At 48.4% G+C, this 25,642-nt stretch overlaps 16 protein-coding genes across 16 annotated transcripts; 9 read left to right on the top strand and 7 right to left on the bottom strand.

The window, feature by feature from the left end:
• The first annotated feature begins 98 nt into the window (after positions 1-98).
• Positions 99-1,037, top strand: EDB91DRAFT_1092682 (ribosomal L27 protein-domain-containing protein). The gene is made up of 6 exons (XM_041316750.1): positions 99-283; positions 338-430; positions 487-554; positions 603-701; positions 727-833; positions 890-1,037. Exons 1-5 carry the CDS (start codon positions 223-225, stop codon positions 826-828), a joined length of 423 nt encoding a protein of 140 aa, XP_041184265.1. The 5' UTR covers positions 99-222; the 3' UTR covers positions 829-833; positions 890-1,037.
• Positions 1,038-2,086, top strand: EDB91DRAFT_1092688 (uncharacterized protein). Its single transcript, XM_041316751.1, has 5 exons — positions 1,038-1,112; positions 1,160-1,394; positions 1,445-1,600; positions 1,651-1,867; positions 1,922-2,086. Exons 1-5 carry the CDS (start codon positions 1,073-1,075, stop codon positions 1,976-1,978), a joined length of 705 nt encoding a protein of 234 aa, XP_041184266.1. The 5' UTR covers positions 1,038-1,072; the 3' UTR covers positions 1,979-2,086.
• Positions 2,087-2,311: 225 nt separating this feature from the next.
• EDB91DRAFT_1192322 (uncharacterized protein) lies at positions 2,312-2,816 on the bottom strand (the record flags this gene model as incomplete). Its single annotated transcript, XM_041320551.1, has 1 exon — positions 2,312-2,816. A coding segment is annotated over exon 1 (243 nt), but the record flags the coding sequence as incomplete, so codon positions are not given.
• Positions 2,658-2,816, bottom strand: EDB91DRAFT_1035217 (uncharacterized protein; the record flags this gene model as incomplete). The annotated part of the gene is made up of 1 exon (XM_041312789.1): positions 2,658-2,816. A coding segment is annotated over one exon (159 nt), but the record flags the coding sequence as incomplete, so codon positions are not given.
• Positions 2,817-4,463: 1,647 nt separating this feature from the next.
• On the top strand, positions 4,464-4,943 carry EDB91DRAFT_1041739 (uncharacterized protein; the record flags this gene model as incomplete). The annotated part of the gene is made up of 1 exon (XM_041312946.1): positions 4,464-4,943. A coding segment is annotated over one exon (480 nt), but the record flags the coding sequence as incomplete, so codon positions are not given.
• A 165-nt stretch (positions 4,944-5,108) lies between these two features.
• Positions 5,109-6,273, top strand: EDB91DRAFT_1092697 (uncharacterized protein). The gene has a single exon (XM_041316752.1). It carries the CDS (start codon positions 5,364-5,366, stop codon positions 5,841-5,843), a length of 480 nt encoding a protein of 159 aa, XP_041184270.1. The 5' UTR covers positions 5,109-5,363; the 3' UTR covers positions 5,844-6,273.
• Positions 6,274-6,537: 264 nt separating this feature from the next.
• Positions 6,538-7,313, bottom strand: EDB91DRAFT_1041305 (uncharacterized protein; the record flags this gene model as incomplete). Its single annotated transcript, XM_041312914.1, has 3 exons — positions 6,538-6,890; positions 6,938-7,144; positions 7,196-7,313. Coding segments are annotated over 3 exons (678 nt in total), but the record flags the coding sequence as incomplete, so codon positions are not given.
• Positions 7,122-9,784, top strand: EDB91DRAFT_1092708 (regulator of chromosome condensation 1/beta-lactamase-inhibitor protein II). Its single transcript, XM_041316753.1, has 8 exons — positions 7,122-7,309; positions 7,368-7,862; positions 7,910-8,135; positions 8,191-8,414; positions 8,470-8,904; positions 8,955-9,070; positions 9,120-9,287; positions 9,338-9,784. The coding sequence occupies exons 2-8, from the start codon at positions 7,579-7,581 to the stop codon at positions 9,688-9,690; spliced, it is 1,806 nt and encodes a 601-aa protein (XP_041184272.1). The 5' UTR covers positions 7,122-7,309; positions 7,368-7,578; the 3' UTR covers positions 9,691-9,784.
• Positions 9,785-10,800, top strand: EDB91DRAFT_1092710 (uncharacterized protein). Its single transcript, XM_041316754.1, has 5 exons — positions 9,785-9,855; positions 9,923-10,059; positions 10,118-10,367; positions 10,423-10,502; positions 10,558-10,800. The coding sequence occupies exons 1-5, from the start codon at positions 9,809-9,811 to the stop codon at positions 10,650-10,652; spliced, it is 609 nt and encodes a 202-aa protein (XP_041184273.1). The 5' UTR covers positions 9,785-9,808; the 3' UTR covers positions 10,653-10,800.
• On the bottom strand, positions 10,801-13,915 carry EDB91DRAFT_1212997 (uncharacterized protein). The gene is made up of 9 exons (XM_041320772.1): positions 13,798-13,915; positions 13,722-13,748; positions 13,564-13,656; positions 13,399-13,510; positions 13,049-13,343; positions 12,781-12,999; positions 12,664-12,726; positions 11,485-12,613; positions 10,801-11,436 (listed from the first exon to the last, which is right to left on the bottom strand). Exons 1-9 carry the CDS (start codon positions 13,817-13,819, stop codon positions 11,027-11,029), a joined length of 2,370 nt encoding a protein of 789 aa, XP_041184274.1. The 5' UTR covers positions 13,820-13,915; the 3' UTR covers positions 10,801-11,026.
• A 38-nt stretch (positions 13,916-13,953) lies between these two features.
• On the top strand, positions 13,954-15,426 carry EDB91DRAFT_1212999 (P-loop containing nucleoside triphosphate hydrolase protein). The gene is made up of 6 exons (XM_041320773.1): positions 13,954-14,089; positions 14,140-14,218; positions 14,269-14,348; positions 14,396-14,671; positions 14,718-15,153; positions 15,200-15,426. The coding sequence occupies exons 1-6, from the start codon at positions 14,007-14,009 to the stop codon at positions 15,362-15,364; spliced, it is 1,119 nt and encodes a 372-aa protein (XP_041184275.1). The 5' UTR covers positions 13,954-14,006; the 3' UTR covers positions 15,365-15,426.
• EDB91DRAFT_1092716 (heat shock protein 70 family) lies at positions 15,427-17,881 on the bottom strand. Its single transcript, XM_041316755.1, has 9 exons — positions 17,769-17,881; positions 17,671-17,720; positions 17,477-17,615; positions 17,401-17,419; positions 17,173-17,351; positions 16,687-17,119; positions 16,171-16,628; positions 15,939-16,117; positions 15,427-15,890 (listed from the first exon to the last, which is right to left on the bottom strand). Exons 1-9 carry the CDS (start codon positions 17,819-17,821, stop codon positions 15,562-15,564), a joined length of 1,839 nt encoding a protein of 612 aa, XP_041184276.1. The 5' UTR covers positions 17,822-17,881; the 3' UTR covers positions 15,427-15,561.
• A 42-nt stretch (positions 17,882-17,923) lies between these two features.
• EDB91DRAFT_16173 (ribosomal protein S2, flavodoxin-like domain-containing protein) lies at positions 17,924-19,083 on the top strand. Its single transcript, XM_041326274.1, has 2 exons — positions 17,924-18,149; positions 18,206-19,083. The coding sequence occupies exons 1-2, from the start codon at positions 17,969-17,971 to the stop codon at positions 18,955-18,957; spliced, it is 933 nt and encodes a 310-aa protein (XP_041184277.1). The 5' UTR covers positions 17,924-17,968; the 3' UTR covers positions 18,958-19,083.
• On the bottom strand, positions 18,991-20,753 carry EDB91DRAFT_1233271 (ADC synthase; the record flags this gene model as incomplete). The annotated part of the gene is made up of 6 exons (XM_041321085.1): positions 18,991-19,019; positions 19,070-19,377; positions 19,428-19,634; positions 19,682-20,420; positions 20,474-20,687; positions 20,742-20,753. The coding sequence occupies 6 exons, from the start codon at positions 20,751-20,753 to the stop codon at positions 18,991-18,993; spliced, it is 1,509 nt and encodes a 502-aa protein (XP_041184278.1).
• Positions 20,754-21,012: 259 nt separating this feature from the next.
• On the top strand, positions 21,013-23,158 carry EDB91DRAFT_1260893 (SHQ1 protein-domain-containing protein; the record flags this gene model as incomplete). The annotated part of the gene is made up of 6 exons (XM_041324410.1): positions 21,013-21,087; positions 21,149-21,485; positions 21,537-21,774; positions 21,828-21,958; positions 22,009-22,468; positions 22,525-23,158. The coding sequence occupies 6 exons, from the start codon at positions 21,013-21,015 to the stop codon at positions 22,667-22,669; spliced, it is 1,386 nt and encodes a 461-aa protein (XP_041184279.1). The 3' UTR covers positions 22,670-23,158.
• Positions 23,159-23,475: 317 nt separating this feature from the next.
• EDB91DRAFT_1092729 (uncharacterized protein) lies at positions 23,476-25,600 on the bottom strand. The gene is made up of 10 exons (XM_041316756.1): positions 25,519-25,600; positions 25,438-25,470; positions 25,289-25,379; positions 24,976-25,160; positions 24,741-24,862; positions 24,535-24,692; positions 24,455-24,485; positions 23,994-24,402; positions 23,710-23,866; positions 23,476-23,678 (listed from the first exon to the last, which is right to left on the bottom strand). The coding sequence occupies exons 1-10, from the start codon at positions 25,567-25,569 to the stop codon at positions 23,644-23,646; spliced, it is 1,272 nt and encodes a 423-aa protein (XP_041184280.1). The 5' UTR covers positions 25,570-25,600; the 3' UTR covers positions 23,476-23,643.
• Positions 25,601-25,642: the final 42 nt, after the last annotated feature.

A 25,642-nucleotide genomic window follows, 5' to 3' on the forward strand; every position in this document is an offset into this window, starting at 1 on the left:
CCTCCAGCTAGAAAGCTACTTGGCAGTTCGCGGAGACTACTCGCAGATGGGCTGGGTATCAATGATGATCATTGCAATTCTTGTGTAGTTCTTGCCGTCAGACGAAGTTTTGGATTTTGACATCCAGCACGAACTTTATGTCCAATAATTTGACAATTTATCCTCACGCCTGACCGTCATCATCCTCCGCGCTCAAAGGCTCAGTCACAATTGCTTCGACTCATGTCTTTTTCTTTTCTTGCTCGGTGCTGTGAGACAGCAAGAAGCCCATTCTCTTTACTTGGTTCGTGAATACTTTCTTGTCGGCAATCTGTTTTTTCACCGCCGTTGTACAAAGGTTCTGTGCGTACTGCCACCAAACGTGCTGGAGGGACGGTTCGAAACCATGGAGGATCGCCGGGTAAGCGTCTGGGTCTCAAAAAGTTCTCTGGTGCGTCCCCCCGCCTCGCATATCCACATTGCCAATGCTAGAGACCTACTATCCAGACCAGCACGTCATTCCTGGAAACATCATAGTACGCCAACGGGGAACGCAATTCCACCCTGGGCAGAATGTATGCAAGCTTCCTATCACGGTGTGACGATATTCACGTATTCCTCAGGTCAAAATTGGTCGCGACCATACTATTTATGCCACTACCCCGGGCTTCGTGCGATTCTATAAACAAAAGTGGCTACGAGGCGACCGGAAGTTTGTTGGGGTAGGTTCTACATCGCGGCGAGAAGCTTCCGAGGGATGAAACTGTGCTAGGTCGCAGTCGATACTTTGGCCTCGTCGACTTGACTGCTTTCACTAAGAACACCCCATCATCACAAACCAGCGCATGAGTGGGGTTTGTCTTGGTCCTCGTGATATTCCCCCGCGCTCTAATAATGCTAGCGTCACAGTCCATTATCGCATTTCTACGTTGGTGCATTGTGTAGCGAATGCGTTGATTGGCGACAGTACGCAGTACTACGCACATTGCTTTCAAATAGCACATGATATTATTTTTAGCGCATCTTTTATATATAGATCTCATTGCAATTCCGTCGTCTGTCACCGTGTATCTGAGGTTTCTTCCCGACCATCATGTCGTCTCAACTTTCTATTGATCCCGTTAGGCCTGCAGGTACGTGTTGCTCTGGTGGTTGTTGGTCTGCCCAAACAGCAATCTAGGGTTCCTTCCTGAGGAAACCATTCTTGCGCTTGGTCGTGACGTGCTGGAGTCGACCAAGACTTGGAAAGTGGGAAAGACCTTTGCAAAGGGCACCGTCCGAACACTATCCCGCGCAAAGGGACCAGGGGATGGAGCACCTTGGCATTGCAGAGTTTCCGAGCACACCAAGGAGGACGCGACGTTCGATGAGTTTTGGAGCAAAATTGGCACCAACAAACCTGAGAACGAGAAGGAGTGAGTTTTCCTTCGTTGTCCTCACAGCTTGAACGTTCATGCTGCGCAAGGTTCATTTCTGCAATCAAGAAAGTGACGCTAGTCAAGCGAATCTCAGACACTCAGTCCATCTGGACAATGTACTACACTTTCCCTCCCCCCGTCTCTCCGCGTGTCTTCACTGTCTTGCAAACGATACACCTGAATGAGTCATCTCCAAGAACTGCGTATGTTTATTCAATCGCCTTCTGAGCGTCTTTTAATACAACTTATCCAGTATGATAGTTTCGATTCCGGTGGACTTGTCTGGGCCAGGAGACGAAGAATTTGCCAGGCTTGAAGAGAAAGGTATAAAGGGACGGTATGTCTCCGTCGAACGCTTACTCGAGTTGGACGACGGCATAGTAGAGTGGCGGATGGCAACGTCCAGTACACCTGGAGGGAGTATTCCGAGTTTCATCGCGGAGGGCAGCATGCCAGCTCAAATATCTGCGGTGGATATCATATATTCTCGTGTAACGTGGAACAGGACTGATATAACCTTACAGGATGTTCCTCATTTCTTGAAGTGGTTCCATACCATTCGCAATGAAGGAAATGCATAACTTGATAGTTGGAATTAGCAGTATCTGATAGTAGATGGGCCGTATATATGCGCTTGTCCAAAGAAGAGGACGTCATATCATACAAATCTAATTATTTATTGTTCAGGATATCTGAATTTCCACTGCAAGGAGACCAACATGAGAAACAAAGAGCAGGATGACCATCGCCTACTTTCTCGGTTGGTCACTTCCTGATCTCTCATGCTGCATCGTTGCGCCGAAGTTGGTCCTCAAAATCATCTCCGAGCAATGCCGCTGGCCTCGAGCTCATCCAAGGCCTCATCATTGCTTTGGTTCGCTTCCCCCAACAACTTAAAAGCATAAAACTATATACGAGACCGCAGTTGTAGTACAACTACCAGTGTTAGTGGTAGTAGTGCTGGCTGACATTATCAGAGGTACGCTTCGCCTTCTCGACCTTGCGCTATAGTACCAAAGTAGATGCTGAGAATAAGTCCACACGAAGGGACCGTAAAGCTCCGCGACACCGACGCTGAAGATGGTGATGGCGATGGTGCTGCAGACGATTCTGACATTCTTGCACGCGCATGCTGGGGAGAAGAATGAAGAGGACATCCCGAGGACCTAATGACTAAGAAATAGGGTAAGATGACTCGCTCAATACTTATCCTCAGGCGCGACGCCTTCCGTGGCTGCGCACTGCTGACCACAGTAGGATGTGCTCGGGGTCCATGAGGCGAATAATGAAGCCCATGACCTTCAAGAAGGCAACAAGACCATTGCAGCGGTGCAGACGAATACCGAGCCAGAGTGGCTTCAGCACCTCATCAAAGGACTCGATACCGAAGATGGAGAAAGATGGAGAAAGAGCCACAACTTTTGCTGCGACATACGGCTGGTCCGTTTCGTCTCCCTCCTTGAGAATTTTGTGAACGTACGAACGGGTGAATTCGGAGGTAGATGGACAAATTGGCGCAACAGAAACTCGTCCGTCCGACAAATGGCTGTAGGCCTAGCCAAGTTTGCTGGAGGGCGCAGACAAAGACGCCAGACACAGCACTGCGAACGGGTTAGAGACGGCGCTCATGTTGGCGAAATCGAGGAGGAGCAGGCACTTTTCCCAGTAGACTTTGGAGGCACAATGGCCTTGTCGGCACCATTATAAAGGAGGATGATGATTTGATTGGCATCAGTAGACGTACTATCTTGCACGAGAAGATCTTTCCGGTTGATCTAGAGGCAATGGCTAGAGCAAGGCGCGCGATACTGTGATGAGGAGCTCCTAATCGACATGCTCGCTGTCGAGCAAAGCAAGAAATGTGAACAATTGACGAGAAAAATGATTGAATAAATCAATGCCCTCCTGGAACTGTTGCGTGATGTCTGGTTTGGAGTCTCTGTCAAGTCTGCCTCGTCGGTGTTGAGCAGTCATTTTCTCTCTCCATTCCGTCTCAGAACTCATACAAAATACTTAAGTCTCTGAATATGTATCCATTTCTTCCACGCCTGGATGCTCTCGAGGACATCGAAGCTAGCAGATTCGATTCAGAGTCATTCCCTATAACTCGCTACTAGTAACTCACACGTCGTGCCATCAACCATACTGCACCGATGTGAAAGCAGAAACCCGAATCACTGCCACACTAGGTGTCACTCACATAGTAAAAGGATCTACCACGCCGGTGAGTCATGTGGTTAACCCCAGGACGCAAACTACTCATACTCACGCATTTATGTTTCCTAGAGCAGCCTTTGCAGTCTCTACGATGCAAGCACAATAAAGGACATTTTTCACTTTCAGGGTCACCGGCAGGTATTGATGCTGCAGACATTGATGCTGTCAAAGCCGCAGCAACGGCAAGGAAAAAGGAAAAACGCATTATTTGTGAGAATGTGATGTGGGATCAAATAAATCTGAAGGGGACAGTAGGAAGACGGCTTGCTTTTATGTGCTGAATATAGTTCTTCATGGCGATGTAGGAAGAACCTATCCACCCTTTCGGACAGTGATATCTGCAATGCCAGCAGACTACCACCTAAGATCTTGATGAGAACTCGCCGGTGTGCGAAACTAATGATAATTGTAAAATTCGCTCGTGAACCGATAAACATTCTCGACACTGGGACGACGTCAAGAAAAGAAGAAAAGAAGTGTGAAATACTATCAGTTACCTCAAGTTCGGACACCCAGTGGTTCGGATAGTCACACAATGTAGTAACGCCATGTCACTGACTCGCCGAGTGACAAGTAGCTGCTCTGTCACACCTCAATGTTCAGGTTTCACCAGTACTTACTGCTTAGTGTTCGCGGATCGAGCAAGAACACTCTGGAGTTCGATTAAAAGACGCAGGGACACTAATTGAGTGCTTACATGACAAAGCTGGGGTTCGGAAATATTTGCACCCCTATGATCGAACCTCGAAGGTAAGCCAGTTTTTTTTCCTTGACAAAGGTTTGTTTGTCCCGCAGGTCCTTCATGACAGATTCCCTGGTCGATGTTACGTCTAGGGGCGCCACCATTTCGTTCAGCAATGTCGCGCCCACATCGACAAAGACCTTGCTGCATTGGCTGAGTCCATGCGCGTCCTTCGCTCTCGCAGGAATGGTCTAGCAGGTATATCTTGCCTCCCACCCGAGATTCTCGCGAATGTCTTTAAGCATTTCGCAGAAAAGAAGTCTGATAAGAGCACATCCCACGCTCCTACCTGTCTGATAGTCACACACCTCTGCAGGCACTGGCGCCAAGTCGCCCTCGAGTGCCCGGCTCTCTGGTCATCTATATCTATCAGTTCTGTCTCCCTTCCTTGGATACCTGTCATGCTTGAGAGGTCGAAGAACGTTGCTTTGGTCATCACATACAATACACTAGTCACGCTACGACATCACTTGGAGCAAGTTCTTTCACAGCTACCTCGTATCAAAGTCCTCCATCTTTGCTCATATACATCGGAATTCGATCGCGTTATTGACTTGCTATCGTTGCAGCCCGCACCATTGCTTTAAGTATTCAAATTCTCGGTCTTAGGGGTCAAAGGCCTTGACCAAAGCAGGTTCTTACCAGACACCATCTTTCAAGGCCAAGCACTTCAACTTCGGAACGTTGAGCTTACCATGTGTAGTTTGAGTCCTTCATTGTGTAATTTCCACGGACTTGAACTCGCTCCCTATCATACTCTCCAGCCCCTGGCAGCCTTCCCTAGCTTGGGGCAGCTCACGCTCGAGAAGCTGCGCATAGTTTCCCAGGAAACCAAGTCATTGGAAAAAGTGTTCACTCCCTCGATTGAAAGTATATCGCTAAATGTCACCCCAATCAAAACTGCTGTGTCTCTCTTTACACATCTAGCCCTTCCCGTCGATGTCAAGATCGGCCTAAACCTCACGCAAATTCAAGGACCTCAATGCTTTTCTGATTTATTTTCGGCCATGGACAAGGATCCTAATAGACCAGAAGGATTGGGACCCATCATTCGGACCCTGCACGCCACCATTTCGCAACGTGCTTTTGGTGCCCAGTCTAGCACATCGATTGCGCTCAAATCTGAAAATTTCCAGAACCCTTGTGACGATGATACACGACTCTTAATCCAATTCACATGCGACGGACACGTTGACGAAACCATCATATTCGACATGTGTCGGATCGTCACACAGGGCAGGATTCAAATTTTGAGTCTTGCGTCAGCCCTGAGTCTATGTCCCAAAATATTTCTGGCGTGCTGGGTCTGCCAACCTTCCAGAGCTCAAAGTTGCCAATCTGAACATGCGCTCCATCGGAGGCTTAATCGCTGCACTTCAGATCGAAGGTACGGGGAGCTCGGATATAGCATATCCTTCTCTCAGTATTTTAAAAGCTTGAGGGCGTCAACTTCCGGAATAACGAATTTGAAGACCTCCAGGACATGATCAAAATGCGACACAATAATGATGTTCGTATAGACGAACTCCGGCTCGCGAACGCTCGGTGAGGTGCAGTTCCTTGAGGAAGTGGTTGACATCAATTGGGATGGATATGCAGAGACCTTGGGAATTGATCTCGAATGCATGGCAGATGATGATCTTTATGATTCAGATGACTCAGATGAGCACATGGAGGACTTTATTTTTTATTGTTTCGTGACGTTCATATTTTAGAGTACTGTCGAATGTACTTTCACTAGAGGTATCAGATAGGTTTCTGCCTCGCGGGGACTCAGGGTCGTCGTTGGACTTGCAAGTTGGAGGCCTGTATATTATGGGTACACCTTGAATGTCACACTGCAAGGTTGACGTCTGGCAGACCCAAGACGAAGAAGTGCCACGGCTCTTTTGGATAATGAAGACTGTCGCTGCTCTGTATGCGTTATTGCTGTGCTAACTCAGTAAAAATTGCACACTTTTGGCATTAACATCGTTGGGAATAGTTACCCTCCAAGAAATTGCAGATGGGAAGTTGGATATGTGCACGAAGGGAACGACAGGCCTGAACAAGGTTAATGCGCTCATTGCTATAGGGAGTGAGAGATGAGGTGTAATAGAGGTTTGGGAGAAACGGAGTTCTGAGTCGACGTCGGATGATTAATGGTATGAATACGTAAAGCGATGTATGAGATATGATATGTCACGTCTCGCGCTTTTCGTCACGTTCGCGTTCAAGCTGCTCGATCCTACGGAGATGATTATCCCTTTGAGCTTTCATCCTATCAAGATACTCCTCGTCGGAAATTTTATGACCCAACATGGCAAATATCTGGTCTGTGAGTGATTTGGGTAGTTCTGGGGTGGTGACGGGTAAGGAGGGAGGGCGATATTCTGTCGGAGCGGGCGTTGCGGGGATGGTAGGTACAGGCGGTGTATGCGCCACTCGGGAGATGTGAGTTATCCTCAGAATATCGAACTCGTTGAATGCCCATTGTAAGAGCCCGCACATCACTGCGCCCGTCACTAGGCCAGGGACAGTTCCTGATCTTCCACCTATAACCGAATGTAGAATTAGTGACAAGTACAAGAGAGTAGCTCACGTTTCCATGTGTTAAGGACGCCACCAGCCAACGCTCCGCTGATGCTGGAGTCGAGTACTTTACGAGAGCGGAGGTCACCCCACGTTAATCGGGATACATCGGCAGGAGCCCCTTCTTTGGCTTCCTTTAGTCTCTGTCTGCGTAGTTCGTACTGTTTTCCTGGCATTGACAGGACGAGTGCGGGGCCGATGAGGTACTCTCGTATGCCTGTACGAGTCAGTTAATTCTGTTGGGTAGCTGAGAAAATGCGTATCATACTGAAGAATGTTGCAGATGCGATGCCGCTATTCATGGCCGAAAATAAGAATAGAGGTCCGGGTGGTTGTGACTTGAGGACGCCATATAACCCTGCAGTAAGACCACAGACAGTAGCTGATGAAGACGGTAGTCAGTTTTGTTAATTCGAGAATGACCACAACGGAAGACGGACTCGCATGTTAGGAGTACGCCTGTGGCTACCGTCTGTGGGGCTGAAGGATCCATTTGCAATAACTTGAACAAGTTTGTGTTGCAGAGCAAGATCTAGCAAGCTGAAATTTCCGTAAAGCGGTTGTGACCCCCTCTACGGGGGTGAGTTTATCAATAACTTAGCATTAGCAAGTGCACCAAGGTTCGAACGTTCAAGGTGTCTTTGTACGACAATGTTCAAACGTACGGCTGCTCAAGCATGGAGAGCTCGTCGTCTGCATTCACAGGCGGGACAAGCAGCAAGAGCACGACCAGTTCGGTCTGCAGTCGTAGCTTCTTCTGCAGCTGCTACCGCGGGCCTACTCTGGTATTCATTGAGTACTACCATCCACAACGACGCTATTATAACACCGAAGCTAGGAGATACATCTCAGCCCGTACGGAAGGCTTCTACGCCCAGTACTGGAATCACTGAGGATGACGGGAGTATATGTGCAGTCGTGTGGGGTTCCAACCAGTGAGTTGCTGAAATTTATGTTCCCTGCATGGCATGCTCATGTTTAGGTATGACATTATCAACCCAAACGAACCCGGAGTCCAACGGGTACAGTACCCCGTAAATGCCAGCTGGCTTAAAGATGTTGCACTGCGTGACTTGGCACTTCATGAGCGACATGCTGCATGTGTAGATGCAAGGGGAGATGTATACCAGTGGGGTGACGGATTCTTTGGCTCGAGTCCCACATCAAAATCAGAGCCGCAGGCACCGAAGTTGACATTGCGTGGAAAGGTAATATGATTTATCCTCCAAGAAAGCATTGCCACTCAGTACATGTATTATTTAGAACATCATCCGGCTTCAGCTCACCGAATCTCGAGTATATGCTCTATCGGCCTCGGGAACAATATATGTCTTCGCGGCTAATGCAGAACAACAAAAACTCCCCACTGCGAAGCCAACTCCTGCCAGTACGTCATGGTGGGGGCCCGGCTGGATATGGGGAGAGGAAGGAAATACCGTTGACTTTACGGAGATTCTACCCAAGAAGAAACTCGCTTGGGGCGAACAGTCTGTATCAATCTGCCGTTCTGTCGTCCGAGACCATGTGCTCATGCCGACCTAGGTTCGTATCCATTTCAGCGGGCAGAAACCACCTCTTGGCATTGACATCTTCTGGTCGGACATACACTCATCCCATGAACAAAAACGCAAACACACACGGCCAGCTTGGTCTACGGAAGTTTGACATTCCTGCTCCCTCAAGTTCTACCGACATCGTCTCTCCGCCTCGCGTTCCCGTCGAGCTTATTCCAAAAGCAATGGCTGACCCGTTCGCTACAGCTTCTCCTTTCTCGCGTCCCCCGGTGTCATCTGTGTCGCCTGCCACATCCATCAACATTGATGGAATAGATGACCAGCACATCAGATTTTCAGATTCCCTCTTTGAGATACCTTCCCTTAAAGGCATCAAGGTCTCTCAAATTGCAGCTGGAGGTCGTAGCAGCTTTGTGATGACAGAAGAAGGTAGGGTGCTTGGCTGGGGAGCGAATGAGTTTGGGTAAATATACCTTTAACACCTGAAAATCCGGTCACTCACACTTGTTCCAGCCAGATCGGACTGGGTGGCAACATGACTCTTGACACAATTATCTTACCGACAGAGGTAGTTCTATCGAGGAACGTACCCAGTTCTGTCCGCACAAGATGCATTGACATCGCTGCAGGCGAGCGAGAATACTAGGTCTTTTGCTGTCGATAACTAATTCAGTGCAGGTGGTGATTTGACATGTTTCGTCGCCGAACGAACAGATGGCGAATCCCTCGCCTATGTTGACCTTCTGACCTGTGGTAATGGGCAGTGGGGAGGACTAGGGAACAACCTATTCTCGAACGCTCAAGGGAACCCTGTCCGCGCAAAGAACGTTAGCGGTCTCCGTGAATGTCAGTACACCATTATCACAACCTTATGTGCGCTTATAAGCCCCTCGCAGACAACGAAGACAGTCGATCCATGTCCCCGATCCTTCCTCACGCTATCTCGGTCTCACCTACCGGTCATGTTCTGATGACTTTGGATACGCAAGCTCATGGGGGGCCGGGTGGCTCAGGACGAGATCTAGTCGCCTGGGGAACAAACCACGACTATCAGCTTGGGACTGGTAAAAGAAGTAGTCTTCCTGTGCCCACGACCTTGGAACATCCTGAAGGCGGTCGATTTATCCTGGGTCGACGAAAAGCTCCGGTGAGGGACCTTAATGGTAAGGTATGGGGGAAGAAAGTCGAGGTCGAGCAGCGTGCAGTTGCGGGGTACGGTAACAGCATTGTGTATTGGAAGATCAAGTAAGTAGTGGAGGGTGCAGGAACGTATTATAGATACTAAGTACTAGACACCTTTTGCACGTGAGTTTCACATGACCGCGACGCGGCTGTGGCGTACTATAGCTCTGAACCACCATCACGCGATGGCGAGGGACCTTCAATCAAAAGACCCTCAGCTACAAGAATGCATGTGCGCGAACGATATCATCCCATGTTTCACGTGAATTGATGGCCTACTCTTGAACCATCCAATGCAGCAAATTAATCCGGGAAATGACAAGTATCATTGATCCCGCAGATGACTACCTCACAATAACCGCGGCAGAAGAACAAATGAAGATAAATTATTCTCGAGGAAAAAAAGATAACGAAGAGGCGTATGCAGATTTGAAAGGTGAATGACTATCTCTGCTTCATGGTTTGCTAGTGATCACCTTCATCCTATTTCCAAGCCTTGTCTCGCGTTTTGGAGGCCGCCAGGAAATCTTCAATGCGACCGCCCAATGTGCCCTCTCTGGAACAGCACTCCTCCCATCTGAACGAGCTCGATGCATCTAGGCTGTCCCTGGCTAAGGCTATCCGCGACGCTGAGGGCTCATTAGCGAGCAAAGAGGCTGAACTGGCGGCGCTGAAAGCGCAGGCGCGTTCATTGGAGGAGTCGGACCCCGCCAAGGATCACCAGATTCAGTTAGATGGCTCTGCGTGAGTGCAATGCTGCACAATGATAAGAGTTGGATCGACTATGCTGCTTCTTTAGATTGCGCTTGAAGATCTACAAAGGGTTGGGATTCGAACCTGTCCTTGAAAAGGACGGGCGAGCAACCAATATGCTTGTTAGTGAGTGTCTAAATTTGAGCTGTCCCTTGTGAGTGTGCTCTAATATCTGGTCCAGCTAGCGAATCTGGCGACATCCACTCTTTCCCGTCCGATGGAAGTAAATCGGATTTTGATGACGCCGGTCAGCTTTGGAGGTTGGGAACTTCATGATAAAAATCTTGCGAAGTATGATCACATCTGTACCACACATGTTGTCATAGGCATGTACGTATCTGCTCTTTCAAGACTTTAATAATGTATCTTCCCAATGTCGAGTCTTAATATTTTGATACCAATGAAGTGCCGTTTTATCTGTGGTTGTCTTAGACCTTATGACCATCAACCAGTTCGATTCCTAGGGTATTTTTACACAGAAAAAGTCTTTGGTTATATGTTGTTGACGCTGCAGAGCGCTGGCCTGCAGGTCTCGGATCACCTTAATCGACCATGAGGTAGAAGGTGCCATATGCTTCCTCCCGAAAGCGACGTAATCAAAACCATGAACACTTGAAATGGCGGTTCAGGTATCAAGAGGGAGAAGACGATTAAAGTTGCTGATACCCCTCGCTGACAACCCATATTCTCTTCTCCTTGGACTTCTCCGCCACTTCCCGTACCTTTGCTTCAATGGCATTCTTCTTCACCTTGTGCGCACGAAGCTCCTGATGAATGCTTTCTACGATAAATGTGAGATTTGCCGTCGCTAAAGTCGTGATCTTGCTGACGAGCAGGGGAACGTGAGCATCGGGGAACATGGTCTTCGGCGTGGACGTTGTGGTAGCTCGCTTATTCGCTGGAGTTTGAGCGGTAGTTGCTGACGACTCCACAACGCTGTTATTCACTGATAGCCGATTGGGTAGCGAGGGAACCGCGAACTTGGACTCAGGATTTGGTTGCTGGCTTTCTTCGCCAGTCCTTGAGACGAAGGTGAAGGGGTCGATCGAGTATGGTGTGTCTATGACAGATAGATCAGAAAATGTTCAGAACCTCGTGAAGAACGTACCATTAAAGAGTTGTATACGGTATGGTTTGAAAGGATCGTATTCGCATTGACCTATGACCGACTCCCACAGAGGCCCTTTGGTATAGGGTACGAGAGGGACGACGACCTTCCGCTTCTTTTCAGGCTGCTTGCGAAGATCCTCTGCTTTCCTCTTGGGAGGGGGAAGGGGTATATCCAAGAGTGAAGGTGATAGGTCCCGGTCATCCGGAATGCATTCTTCAATTTCATCGTCATCATCCACTAGCCAGCTCTCTAGATCAGAATCACCCTCCTCGCCTTCACCCTCCTCATCCTCATCATCGTCAACGTTGTCTGCATCGGCCGCGCCTTCATCTTCCCACTCCTCTCCGGAATCGTACCCATAATCTCGAGCAAGCAAATCACGAGCGAAAGGTGCTCTGGGACCAATGATGCGCGAATTCTTTGTCCAGGAACCGTAGTAGCCAGGACGTGCATCCTCATGGAAAATTAAAACCTTCGCTGGAAGCTCCTTCCTGTCCCAAAGAATGTTCGACAAGTAGCGAACTTGAGAGGTATCCCCAGCTATCTCAGCATCGTTGAGCTGGGAATATATATCTTTCGCGTTACATGCGCTGAAAGATTTGAAGGAGGATTTCGATCGGTCACGGGGCTGCGTCAGCCGAAGAGGTCGCAACGATCGTACGATATCCTGGAGACGTTCTGTGTATAACATCAACGACATGCGCTGGAGTGCTTCAATGCACGCACCTTGTGCATTAGCTTCAGCAAGATTGAATGTTGGTGTGCTATATATGGATGTATTAATGCTATCCGTCTCTGAGGCTTGGTTATCATCAATGACGATAGCATCTGCATGGCTGAAACCCGACGTCTGCTTCTTCCAATGTTGTTTGCTAGGCATTAAGAACCGGTTGATCGGCGCCATTTCTGCGTCTTTCTTCAAGACAAAAGGCTTAAACGTCTTCAGAAAATCCGATTCGCTAGTGGACCCGCAGACGGGTTTGCCACCTTTTGAAGGTGACTCACGCGGAGGCGCCTTCGCCTTGCCGAAGAAGTTAGCCATGAGAGACCGGGATTTGTTCTGCGTCTCCTTCTGCTTCTTGTCTTTTTCAGCCTTGGCGGCTTTCTTCTCTTCCTTCTCTTTAGCCTACAATCACAACATCAACCAAAGAAGATTGGTATGTAAGACTAGCGTACCTTCGCGGCCTTCTCCGGATCTGCAGCTTTGCGTTGTCGAGCTTTCGGAGTTACGTTCGCTGACTACGCGAATTTGTTAATGAAGCAGTGACATGGCCAAGGGAGAGAAGAACATACATCAATGTTTTCAGGTTCGTTGGGGCTGACACTTGGATCGCGCTGGGATGACGAGTCCTTGATCTCTGCTGCATCGACCTGTTCGGTGGGTGTATTGCTCGGTAGACTGGGCTTATTGGTGTCTTTAGTAGGGAGCTTGTTGGTACCTTTCGGATCGAGGATAGCATCTCGTTCGTCCTGCGGTAGACTTTCGAAGACTGCGGTAAGGTCTATCTTGGCCTGAAAGAGAGATGTTGTAGGAGAAATTTGGATTTAGGACAATACACACCTGAACACGTTCAGCCATCCTGGTCTCGGCTTTCTCCTTGGCAGACTTGGGTAGCCAATCCCGATAGTTGTCTCTGACTTCCCATCGCCAGGCGCACACAATAGAAGGGATTTTGTAGCCCAGGGGCCCTTCCAAGCCATAATTTGTCCTGACCATGAGTAACTGAATGGCATGCTCCACCACAAGAAGCGGTAGGGCGACTGATATGCTTTCGCGGCGAGAGTCGTCGTCCTCATCGAAAGATGGGAGAAGTTCGGAGCGAATATACTTCGCAAGCGGAGCGACTCCCTTATCACTTCAGATATAGAATTGAGTAACGACCTACGTGGGTTAGTATATTACAAACTCACCTCTCTTGCGCAAGCTTTACTATCAACGGTTTATGCTCGTCCGGAATGACAGTAAGCGGGGGGTCCTGCCTTTCAATTCGTTCCTCTATCATCTCGCGGAACTTAACGATTTCTATGGAACAGAGGTGTTGGATTTGACACTTGCAAAACGGGAGGAGGGCATACCTTGCATCGCCTCGGACGACTTCTCAAACGATATGGGCTTTTGCTTGAAGATAACTTTGCCATTTTTCAATTCAGCAAGAGGTTTCTTTGGTGCTGTATAACAGAAAGACGCGTCTCAGTGAGTACATCCGGGATAAATGCAGGTCGTCTGTGCTCACCAGTAGATGTCGATGCGCTGGCAGAATCTAAGGGCGCTGTCAGCTAAAAGATAGATTATTTGTACGTAAGACATACCTTTTTTCTCTGTATCTGCCATTCGTGTTAAACGATTAGAAGTGAGAAGTAGCTGGAAGAAAAGCGCGTTCTGCAAAGTCGCGTCGGGATGGATCGTGGATGTGGGAAACAAAACATTGCCGAGACGTGTTTGTGACGTGACAGTCACGCGTTTCGGACGCGTTTCATCCTGTGGCCTTCACGCGTGCTCATTGTTCTCCAAAGCTTAGATGTCATTTTTTCAAGCAAAGTCCACCTCAACGGCCCCGAAACATTCGGTGGACCCAGCACATCAACCATGGGTAGAAAAGTAGTAAGTTTATTGTCTTTACTTCACAAGACGGCTTCTCTGATTACATGCAGTCGACCAAAGACCATAGATGACATATCAGCACAAGAGCATACAGTTGCAGTGCTGCGGAAAACACTGGGTTCCACGAATGTATGTAAACCCTTCTCAGTTACGGTTTGGTTCGTCCTCATGTCAAATAGCTTCCTCACATGCTATTTTATGGACCCCCCGGAACCGGTAAAACATCCACTATTCTTGCACTTGCAAGACAACTATTTGGGTGCGGCTGATGACAATTTGACTCGCGTAAACTCATTGCTCTGCTAGACCCGATAACTTTCGAAATCGAGTCTTAGAGCTGAATGCCTCAGATGAGAGAGGCATATCTATTGTCAGAGAGAAAATTAAGTCTTTCGCCCGCCAGACCCCCCGAGCACAGGCAGTAGCATCAGATGGGAATGTATATCCCTGTCCGCCATACAAAATAATCATCCTCGACGAAGCAGATTCCATGACACAAGATGCGCAAGGTGCACTACGACGGATAATGGAGACCTACGCTAGAATAACTCGCTTCTGTCTCGTTTGTAATTATGTGACAAGGTAAAAACACTCCTGTTTCTCTTTGCAGTTCACTGACTCCTACAAGAATCATCGAACCTCTCGCGTCTCGGTGTTCTAAATTCCGTTTCACGCCTCTTGACTCGACATCTACTTCATCCCGACTGTCTCACATTGCGAGTGCAGAAAATATTGACGTTAGTCCCGAGGTCATTTCGATCCTGATCGAAACATCAGGTGGTGATCTCCGTCGATCCATCACATATCTGCAATCTGCGTCTCGATTATCTTCCTCCACCAACCCTCCAGTGCCAATAACGCCTCACGACATCCAGGAGATAGCAGGTGTTGTACCAACGGCTGTGATAAATGGTTTTGTGAAGACTCTCGGCGTTTCCGTCGCTGAGGACATGGATGTAAATGACTTGTCCGCAAACGGGAAGCTGAAGGGCTTCGATGCCATCCAGAAAAGGGTCAAGGGGATCATGCGAGAAGGATACTCAGCATCACAAATACTCTCGCAGGTTAGTTATCTATCGAAGCGGCTAAACCTGTCTGATATCGTTGTAGCTTCATGACACTATCATTCTACACCCGACACTGCCTGCACGACAAAAAGCAAAGTGCGCTCTCGCCTTTGCAGAAGCCGATAAGGCTCTTTGTGATGGAGCTGATGAAGAACTATGGGTTCTCGAGGTTGGGCTTTGTGTCCATAAAGCAGTTACCACAGCATGACGTTCTGGTCACATCCATACGACATTGACCATGTAATTAACCCATGCTAGACATGATACAGTGTGAAAGCAAAGAGAAATGCATTGCGCATACAACGCCAGATTTTGGTATGCAAAACAGGAAGAATAACAGACACAACATCATAGACATACTACGTTGCTCTATTTCGCATATTACGCATCAAAAATGATTATCGTTCACCGGATACCAGCAGTTGCCTTTTGGAGCGCGCGCTTAATGGAAAGCTGCGACTTCCTCAACTCATCTGCTGTCGAGTCCTCAATCTCGAGCTTTTCGAGTGCACGGGCAAGCTCAGTCTCGACCTGGGACTTCGCTCCACGCTTGAGCTTCATACCGATCTCAGGCGAGGTGATTGTGCCCTCGACCTGGTGGATGTAAGCCTCGAGGTCGGATTTGGCCTCGTGACGTGAAGAGAACTCCTTGTCAGCCTGCTTGAATTGCTCAGCGTCCTTGATCATCTGGTCAATCTCGGCCGACGATAGACGACCAACGGAGTTGGTGATGCCTGAAGCAAGGTGTTAGTGGCAGAAAAAAAACAAGTACAGTTACTGACTGATAGATGCCTTGCGACCAGAAGCACGGTCTTGTGCGGAGACCTTGAGGAGACCGTTGGCATCAACCTCGAAGGTGGTAACTAGCTCGGCCTGTCCACGAGGCATGGGAGGAATACCATTCAACTCGAATTCACCGAGCAGACGGTTATCACGGCACTGAGTACGTTCACCCTCGTACCTAGAGGTCGAAACGTCAGCTGAATGGTTAGGATATAGATGTGTGCTCCTTACACAGGGAAAGTGACAGTCGTCTGGTTGTCCTCGACAGTCGTGAATGTCCGCGACTTGTTGGTGGGGATGGGAGTGTTACGGGGAACGACAACACCGAAGACATCACCCTGCATAGCAACACCAAGCGAAAGAGGAGCCACGTCAAGAAGAAGAAGGTCCTGGGTCTTTTCCGAGGTCTGACCGGTGAGAACAGCAGCCTGGACAGCAGCACCATATGCAACAGCCTCGTCAGGGTTGATCGACTTGTTCAGCTGGCGCCCACCAAAGTACTCCGACACGAGAGATTGGATCTTGGGGATACGAGTTGATCCACCAACAAGGACGATATCGTCGACCTTGTCACGAGGCATCTTGGCATCCTTGAGCACCTTCTCGACGGGCTCGATGGTCGACTTGAACATAGCAGCATTGATCTCCTCGAATCGGGCACGAGTGATGTTAGCGGAGAAGTCCTCGCCCTACGTGCGGATGCATCAGATAAATTTTAGCTTTAGAGACCAAGCGTAATATGCTAACCTGGAACAGCGAGTCAACCTCGACGGTGGTCTGGGTGACACTCGAGAGGGTGCGCTTAGCACGCTCGCAGGCACTTCTAAGCCGTCTGAGTGCACGAGGATCCTCAGAGATATCGTGTTTCGTCTTCCTCTTGAACTCATTCTTGAAGTGTTCCAAGAGGGTGTTATCGAAATCCTCACCACCCAAATGAGTGTCGCCTGCAGTGGCCTTCACTGCGAAGACACCACCGCTGATGTTGAGCAACGAAACATCGAAAGTTCCTCCACCAAGATCGAAGATCAAAACGTTCTTCTCCGCTTTCGATTGACGATCCAAACCGTACGCGATGGCAGCGGCAGTGGGCTCGTTAATGATACGGAGGACGTCAAGACCAGAAATGGTACCGGCATCTTTGGTTGCCAGACGTTGCGAATCGTTAAAGTAGGCGGGAACGCTGTTCATTTGCGTCGGATCGAATTTGCATGTGGTACAAAAAGAATAGCTCACGTGACGACAGCCTTGGTGACAGTCTTGCCGAGTTTTGCCTCCGAGATCTCCTTCATTTTAGTGAGGACCATTGATGAGATCTCTTGGGGGCTGAAAAGCTTCTCCTCGCCAAGGTAGTTGACCTTGATCAGAGGCGAACCATCCTTTTCTACGACCTCGAAGGGCCAGTGAGTCATGTCCTGGAGTGACTTTTAGCATCTAATTTCCGTAATGCAACATCATACTGACTTTCTTGACGTCGGGATCACTGAATTGTTATGATATGTTATCAGGTCTACTGAAGGATACTTGATGAGATACTCACTCATAACGACGGCCGATGAGACGCTTAGCATCAAAGACTGTGTTACGGGGGTTCATAGCAGCCTGATTTTTTGCAGCATCACCGATTAGACGCTCCTCCACAGAAAATGCGACATATGAAGGAGTTGTCCGGTTACCCTCTGCGGGATACACTCAGATACACGTGCGACTTCGTCGTACAGTACAGAAACTCACGATCATTGGCAATGATTTCAACTCGATCATTTTGCCAGACACCCACACACCTAAGATACGAGGTTAGTATGATGATGACGATGGATTGTGGTGCTCACGAGTAGGTGGTACCAAGATCGATGCCAATGGCGCCGTCGAATATGTCTTCCATTTTTTAAAGAGGTAAAAAGAAAGGTGAGCCGGATGGTGGTGAAGGTCAGAAGAGCTAATCGAAAAAAATCGATTGCACAGCTGAAGTAAGCAAACCTACCCAGTAGTGTCAAATTTTGCACCGCCACCAACACGCCCATTCTTTGACATGTCCACCAAGGCAGGTCTGAGGCCATGGCTTTCTGCTACCAGATGTATGCGTATAAGCCAGCCTTCGGGCCCGCAACATAGAAGGAATGTGTTCACTTCCAGTGACGAATCATTTCCTTTGCAATCACCAGATGATTGGCAGTTGTTACAAGACCGCCGTATACGTTTCAAAATGCTCGGTAAGTGTTTTTCTTCATGTACGAGACTAACTTTTTGCTTATTATATCTCGTGTAGTTGATCTTTTCAGCGAGCATGGTTCCAATGTTACGCGAGATAACGCCTTTCAACCCCACCATCAGTTGCATCGACCTCTCGCTTCATCTGAAGCAACATTATCCGCACTAATAGCTGCTGGCGCGCATTTTGGACATGCTAAATCTTTGCTCAATCCAAATTTTATGCCCTACGCGTACGGTGTTCGCGCCGGCATTACGATAATTGACCTCGACTCGACACTTCCACTCTTGCGGAGGGCTGCGAACCTCACTCGCGCCGTCGTTGCAAGGGATGGCACAGTTGTCTTCGTGGGTACCCGTCCAGATCTGCGGGCTGTTGTGCGCAAAGCGGCAGAGAGGATTGGACCACAGGCTTTCCACGTTGGCGAAAGATGGCTTCCCGGCACACTTACGAACAAACTGCAACTGTTCGGGTCTGACGTCACAAAAGGGCAGCGTGTCACACCCGACCTCGTCATCTTCTTAAACCCCCTGGCAAATATCCATGCCATTCGCGAGTGCGCCATACAACATATTCCCACCATTGGCATTGTTGACTCGAACGTCGATCCTCGCGTTGTGATGTATTCCATCCCTGCGAATGACGAGAGCCCTCGAACAGCAGAGTTAATCGCGGGTGTCCTCAGCATAGCTGGAAGAGAGGGGAGGGTTTTGCGAGAGAAACAAGAACAAAACAAAGAGCTACGACTGTCCCAATACATGCGTGCTCAAGAACGAGGTTCTCCGCGATATGTTACTGACAGAGAATAGTTTTACTACGTGCGGTTTATAACGTTGTTTTGACTATGATGATTGAACCTCACTCCAGTATTCTGTATCATCCTTCAGTAACCACAACGCCATAATTTAGCAACAGACTCACTCTCAGCATCAGTCAGTGCTCGTAGATTACCCCCCAGCTTGTTAATGGTCTCTACATACTCCTCTTCTTCCACACTGTCGAAAACGATGCCTCCTCCTGCCTGCAAGTAGGCGACACCGTCCTTGAATGTCATCGTACGAATGGCAATGCATGTGTCCATTTCGTCGTCGGCGAAGTCGAAACGTCCGACGGCACCAGCATATACTCCCCTCCGTTCCCCCTCTAGTCCGGCAACTAATTCGATAGCTTTGATCTTGGGAGCTCCCGATACAGTTCCCGCAGGGAATATGGAACGGAAAGCATCGAACCTGTTACAGTGTTGGCAGTTGCAAAAAAAACACAAGCATCAGTAAAATACCTCGTGAAGCCTTCCCTCAGCATTCCCGACACTTGGGACGTCAGATGAATGACGTGACTAAATTTCTGTACCGCCATAAGATGATCGACTTTCACAGTCTCTGGCTTGCAAACCCGATTTACGTCGTTTCTGGCGAGATCAACAAGCATAATATGTTCTGCTCGGTCCTTTTCGGATGAAGAGAGCTGTTCGGCAAGCTTTACGGTCCTCTGCAACAGAAATTAAAATAGCTTGCACCGTGCAGATATTAAGACCGACCTTCTGGAGTCTTGCCTCTCTTGACCGTCCCAGCAATGGCATGGTTATAGACCTTGTTTCCTTCCACTTTACATAGAGTCTCCGGGCTGGCGCCGACTATTTGTAATTCTCCGCAATCCAGATAAAACGTGTAGGGGCTAGGGTTGACTTGGCGAAGATGTCTATATGCATTAAAGGGGTGTAGATTTGTTGGACGGGCAAGACGTTGAGATGGAACTGCTTGTATGATATCGCCAGCGACAATGTGTTCCTTGAGCTTGGTTACAAATGACTCGTAGCCTTCCTTGCCTACGTTGGACACGGCTTGGTTTCCTAAGGTAATGGGAGGCTGTGGTACTTCTGGAGTTGTTTGACTCAAAAGTGCTTTTGCTAGCCGACGAATTTTTGACTGAGCGGTCTGATATACGAATGGGAGGTTCGTGGTGCCGGCGTCTTTCGGATAGAAGACATGAGAGACAACCTTGATAGATTGGAATAGGTGATCGTATACGAGAAGGGTGTCGCAAAGCATAAACACAGACTCCGGGATTAATAAAGGGTCGCTGAGATCCCGCGCAGTCTTGGGCTCGAAGTAGTGTATACAGTCATAGGACACATATCCGATGGCGCCTCCGGTGAAGGTTGGAATTTCGGGTATTTTTATATATTGGTGAACGGCGAGCTCTCGTTGTAGAGCAGAAAGTGGATCTCCCTGAATCTCCTCGTTCGGGCCAGTCTTAATGACCTTCAGTGGATCTAACGCGCGTCAATTAGCATTGAAAGAGAACACAACCTTGTGGACAACCTACCTGCGCCGACGAAACTGTATCTGGCGATGTTCTCCCCCGCAATGACTGACTCTAGCAGGAAGCTGTACTTGGAGTCTTTGGCTATTCGGAGATATGCCATGCATGGTGTGATGAGATCTGCAGGAAGCTGAATGAATATTGGGACACAGTTGCCTCGCTTCTCGCGGATGATGAGTTGCTCCACAGTAGCCAGCGATGGATACGCTGTACATTTCTGCAAGTAAAAACATTAGCATCTAAGCCTCGTATAATGGCAAGAGAAAATTACTTGAGGGTCCATTTGAGCTATGATGACAACATGCACGGTCAGCTTGAGGTATAAGTATGTAAATTACTTACTGCTTCGGTGCAGATGACTCTTGGATGACTCCGACGTAAGTACTAGCGATTTGAAACTTGTTTTAAGATTTCATCTCTTTGCAGTTCAGCCACCATCTGATTAAATCCTGCGTTCAGCCATCTTTGTCGTCGTAGAGCGGCATATCACAAAATCCGACCAGTCGTTGCAACCTCATCGAGGTCCAATCAATCATCGTAACATGATAACTCCCCGGTTTTCCTGTACCCAAACTCTTGAATCAGTGGCAGTATCGATCTATTGCCCATCAGTACGAGTACGTCCGCACAGCAGTCGGCCATTCATAGCCTGCCTGATCAGCGATATCATCGAAGTAGGCTTCTGATGTGGAAATCAATGTCGATGAGACTTTGTTGACCGTTCACATAAACCCTTACTTCCTTCGTGTCAACTTTCCGCATCCGGTCGTCGAGGACGACCAATCATCTGCGACCTATGATCCAAGCAGTGGATATTTGACGGTTACACTAACTAAGGAGTCGAAGGGACAAGAGTTTCCTGACTTGGACTTACTAGCAAAGCTGCTAGCTCCTCGTCATGTCGACGACCAAAAACATCCCGTTATCGAAGTCATTGGGTCTGAGCATACCGAGCTGGAAGAACTCGTGGATTTAACTGACGCGATGTCCCTCGAACAGCGAGAAATATTGCAAGGTGCGTGCAATGTCTTTCGCACTTCAACAAACATCCTCAACCCAGTTCCAGCCGCTGAAAACGACTGGCAGTTTCCCCAGACTGTCGCAGAGTCCTCTCCTCCAATACAACTGTCCAAGAAGAGATACTACGGGTTCTTGGATATGTACACTGGGTACTTCGCCCACGTTGCTCACACAGAAAACGATGTCAATGAACTTGGGAGTGAGGCTGAAAGTTGCTTGCTCGAAGAACGACGAACGAAAAGATTGCAACGTGAAGAGATGAAATGGGACGAGGAGCATTATATGTAAGTTCATGATTACGACATCACTTCGAATACTCATTCGCTTTCTCCTGCAGGGCAGACTACGTGGATGACGAGTACATCCAAGAACTTCTTGCCTGGGAAGATCCCGAGCTCGCAGATAGCGCCCAGTGTATATTCACCGAGAGCGAGAATATGACAATGCTCAACTTGCCACGCAAAGAATGTAAGCGGTATCTTCGCTTTATCGCATCTCGACTCTGAATACATTAACAGACTTGCCGACTAAATTGCAACAGCGCAATCTGTATCTGACGCTGTTGACATTATTATTCGCATACGCCTACGACAGGCGCACAACACAGCGCGACCCCACCCCTGAAAGCGCCTGGACAATTTGCTCACTCGTACCTGCGTTCTCAGCACTGGATCCCCCTCCATACATAACTTCAGAAAGCGTTCCTCTATCTATCCCCACGTCGGGGTTCACCGACCATGACCTCGCTTCGACCTTGACGCCGTCTTATCGGCGTTCTCTTGCGTTCCCTCTTTACCGCTCTTTCGCAATGGCCGATGCTTGTCGGAAGGATGTAGCAGCTATTTTGGCCAAGGGCAGAAGAGTGGTCACACGTTACCTATTGGAGATGAAACACATTTTGGACCATCATGAAGTGTATTACGTGTATAGCAAAATCTGGGTTGATGATTTCTGTGTTTGGATCCAAGCATCTGCTAAGTGCGGCGTCATTCTAATCCTCCGATCTAAATATTGATATGCTTTCCCTTCTGCAGCGACGAGATAATGTTAGACATCGCGGAGCGATTGAAAGCTTTGACCATTACGAAATCGATGATCAGCTGGGACATCGAGAATCTAGAAGCTGCAACGCATCTGGACACGACCACCTCCGACAGTGACGACGAGTCCTCCGAATGACCTTATGTGGAGTGCATCTCCCCGAGCCGTGGCACGCTACCTTGTAAGCATAATATATGTACTTAGCATCCTCCATTAGGTTCATTTCGTCACGTAAAAGACTTTAGTAGCTAAGGATGACCTGGCACGGTATGGATGCTCTGTCTCGCTGGCGGTTGAACACGAATTGCGACTTTCGGACCCGCGATATCCGCCAATTCAGAAGATGGTGAACACATGCATTATTCATTCAATTCAATTGTGCAACCTTGTAAAATAACCTTTCGGCAATAAGATCGACGGGAAGCTAAATAACTGGCAAATCTATCGGAATGATTTTACCACTCGGACTCATGTAATAAGCCTGTAAACTTAAGCTTAGGCTAAGTATATACTTAGTCTCCAACTTACTAGCTCATTTTGCACATGGGCCGCCTTCTCCGCATGCACGTAGTTGGCATGTAGTGATCAGAGCCTCTTTGAATCAATAATAAAGTTTGCCAAGGTATAGTAGTACTAGTCCGACACTCGAGTCTGTTCGCGCCCGTATCTTCGATCAAGAAGCCTTGACTCCAGCGCACTTATAGTTTAACGATCTGCCTCGTGTCGGCGGAAGAACCTCTCGAAGCCAACCTATATCCAGTGTACAAGGTCCATCCTCTCACTGATATTACAGAAGATAGGAAGAGTGGACGTGCAAATTGCCGAAATTCGCCGCTTGGTTCTCGGTATGAAATCTCTTTCCATTCGCCACGACTTCAGATAGAATTATCAAAGGTCGCTTATTTGGGCCTTGACGGTGTAGTTATGGTCTCTGCCATCCAAAAGAGCGCAGCATGCATCTGTTCCGTGTTAAGCATATGGTACTAGAGTTTGTTCACATGCGGCCCCGTGAACGGCGTCTTGAATAAACGGCGGTATGCATCATTGTGATACCCATCAGGTACATGTCCATAGATCAATGTATCATATGTAAGTATCGTCTAGATGGACTCTCAATCTTCAGCTATGGAGACACCTTGTGCGTGAACTCTGATAGTCCTTCGGCAAAACATCGTAACCACTTTGACCAAGGTCAACAGGCAGAGCAGCCGTATCATCCAGATGCTGTGATGCAAGCAAGGCTTCCCCTTCTTCTGCTTCGCCACCCACCGCCTCCTCTAGGACTGAGGGCTGGTGGAGGAAAGGGGGAGGGCTAACCAAACCATTGAAAAGGAACTAAAAGACCACATTAGACGAAAACTACCATCAGAACGTCGGGTGAAGACGTACCGTGCCATATCTGTATAGAATATGAAAGACTCGTGAGCGCCACATAATAACCGTATTAAGAGCTTCCTTACACTAAGAAGGAGAATCCCAGTACTTGCAGCAATGAAATGGGGAAAAGAAGCTTCTCCCAGCCTAGTCCAAGACTGACTAGCCAGATCGAGAGTGTTCTGCAGGTGTCGGTCAAGCTCCTCGCCGTGGCACTTACATGCCTAGTGACGCTCAATCCGAAGTAGTTAAACAACGAGATACTAATCGCGATGGCGATCCCTGACCGAAAGACGCTTGGCGTGTTCACTAATTGGTACCAACCCCTAGGAAGGTCAAAGAAAGGCGAGCTAGAAGCGACTGACGGCATAGCCAGAATGGGCATGCACAGGATGATGGTGAGAGCTCCGAATAGACCTTCGTAGCCCACAGCAACCAAAGGCGCTACAGAGTAACGAGCCATGATCTTCTCTTCCACAACAAACTGTGTTGCCGTACTTGATGCCAGTTATTCTTAGTTCTGAAAGTAAGGAATGATTAAATACTTACAATACCTGGGCAAACAGAATGAAGAAAACGCCTAATTACGATTAGTATAAACTCCCATAGATAGTAATAGGATGGCTGACCAACGAGGACTTTCGTGACTTCAGGCTCTCCGACGGGTACCGGCGCTGACGGGTCGGTATTGAACATATGCAATGTGGAGTTCGCGACGTCTTTGATAAGCGACCCGCTGTACCCTACCAGCGAAATACCAGCCATAACTGTCAAGAGAGAGACCCATCTATGTAGCTTTTAGCGCTGAGGAACTGAAGAACCACCGGGGACGTACTGATAGAGCCATAAACGACGGTTTAAGAAGATGACGCTAAGGACGCCCACAAAAAGAACGAGAGCTCCACGGGTCATCTGATAAATGGAAACCGGGGTGTAGAGGAGACCGACATTCATAAGCTGTTGACAACCATTACGGATGAATAGAACTTGTTGTCAGCACAATTGATCATGGGGACGACTTTAACAAAGGAATCGCAAGGTGAAATAGAAAGAAAAGAAGAGGGACGGACCGTTGTTCCGGTAAGATCGCAAGCAGCGGGAAACCATAAAAGAAGAACTTTCCACCCTCGTAGCTCCTCACAAGTTTCCTCAAGTTTACCAGGCGCATGCACATCTTCTTCTTCTAAATCGGACAGAAACACGGGTGCGGTCCGCTGACGTGCACGGAGCCACGTGTAAATGACAGGGAGAAAGCCTAGATTAAAAGGTGAGATATGAATAGATCAATTGCCTATTGAACAGAAACTGACAAAGCATTTCGCCGACTAGGACGGATGGTTAGCGATGCAGAACGTGGTACACAACAAACATGAAACTACGGACGGAACATTTGGAGAGTTTGCCATACAGGCTGCTCATAGAGAACGTGGCTCGCTGGGTCGGGATCGTTACAATTCTCCACGCATTGCATGTCCTACAAGGAGTTGGTTGTAAATGCCGTGTCAATTTGAACGTGAGGCCAGTGAACATGCCTGCCATTTACTCCACAAAGAATTACTCGACCCCTACAAATCATGAGCAGGTGCAGGGTTTACAAGATTTATAAGACAGACCGTAATTATCATTCCCGCAAGGAGAATTGGAATGTAGAACGACGAAGGCATGGTTAGTCGTCGTCGTCGTCGAAGCCTCTGCCAAAGAGCCAGGGTTGAGTGACAAAATATTAAACCAGGCGTG

This window comes from Suillus paluster (genome assembly GCF_016628075.1).
Source record: "Suillus paluster strain FC165 chromosome Unknown EDB91scaffold_1, whole genome shotgun sequence".
Lineage (NCBI taxonomy): Eukaryota > Fungi > Basidiomycota > Agaricomycetes > Boletales > Suillaceae > Suillus > Suillus paluster.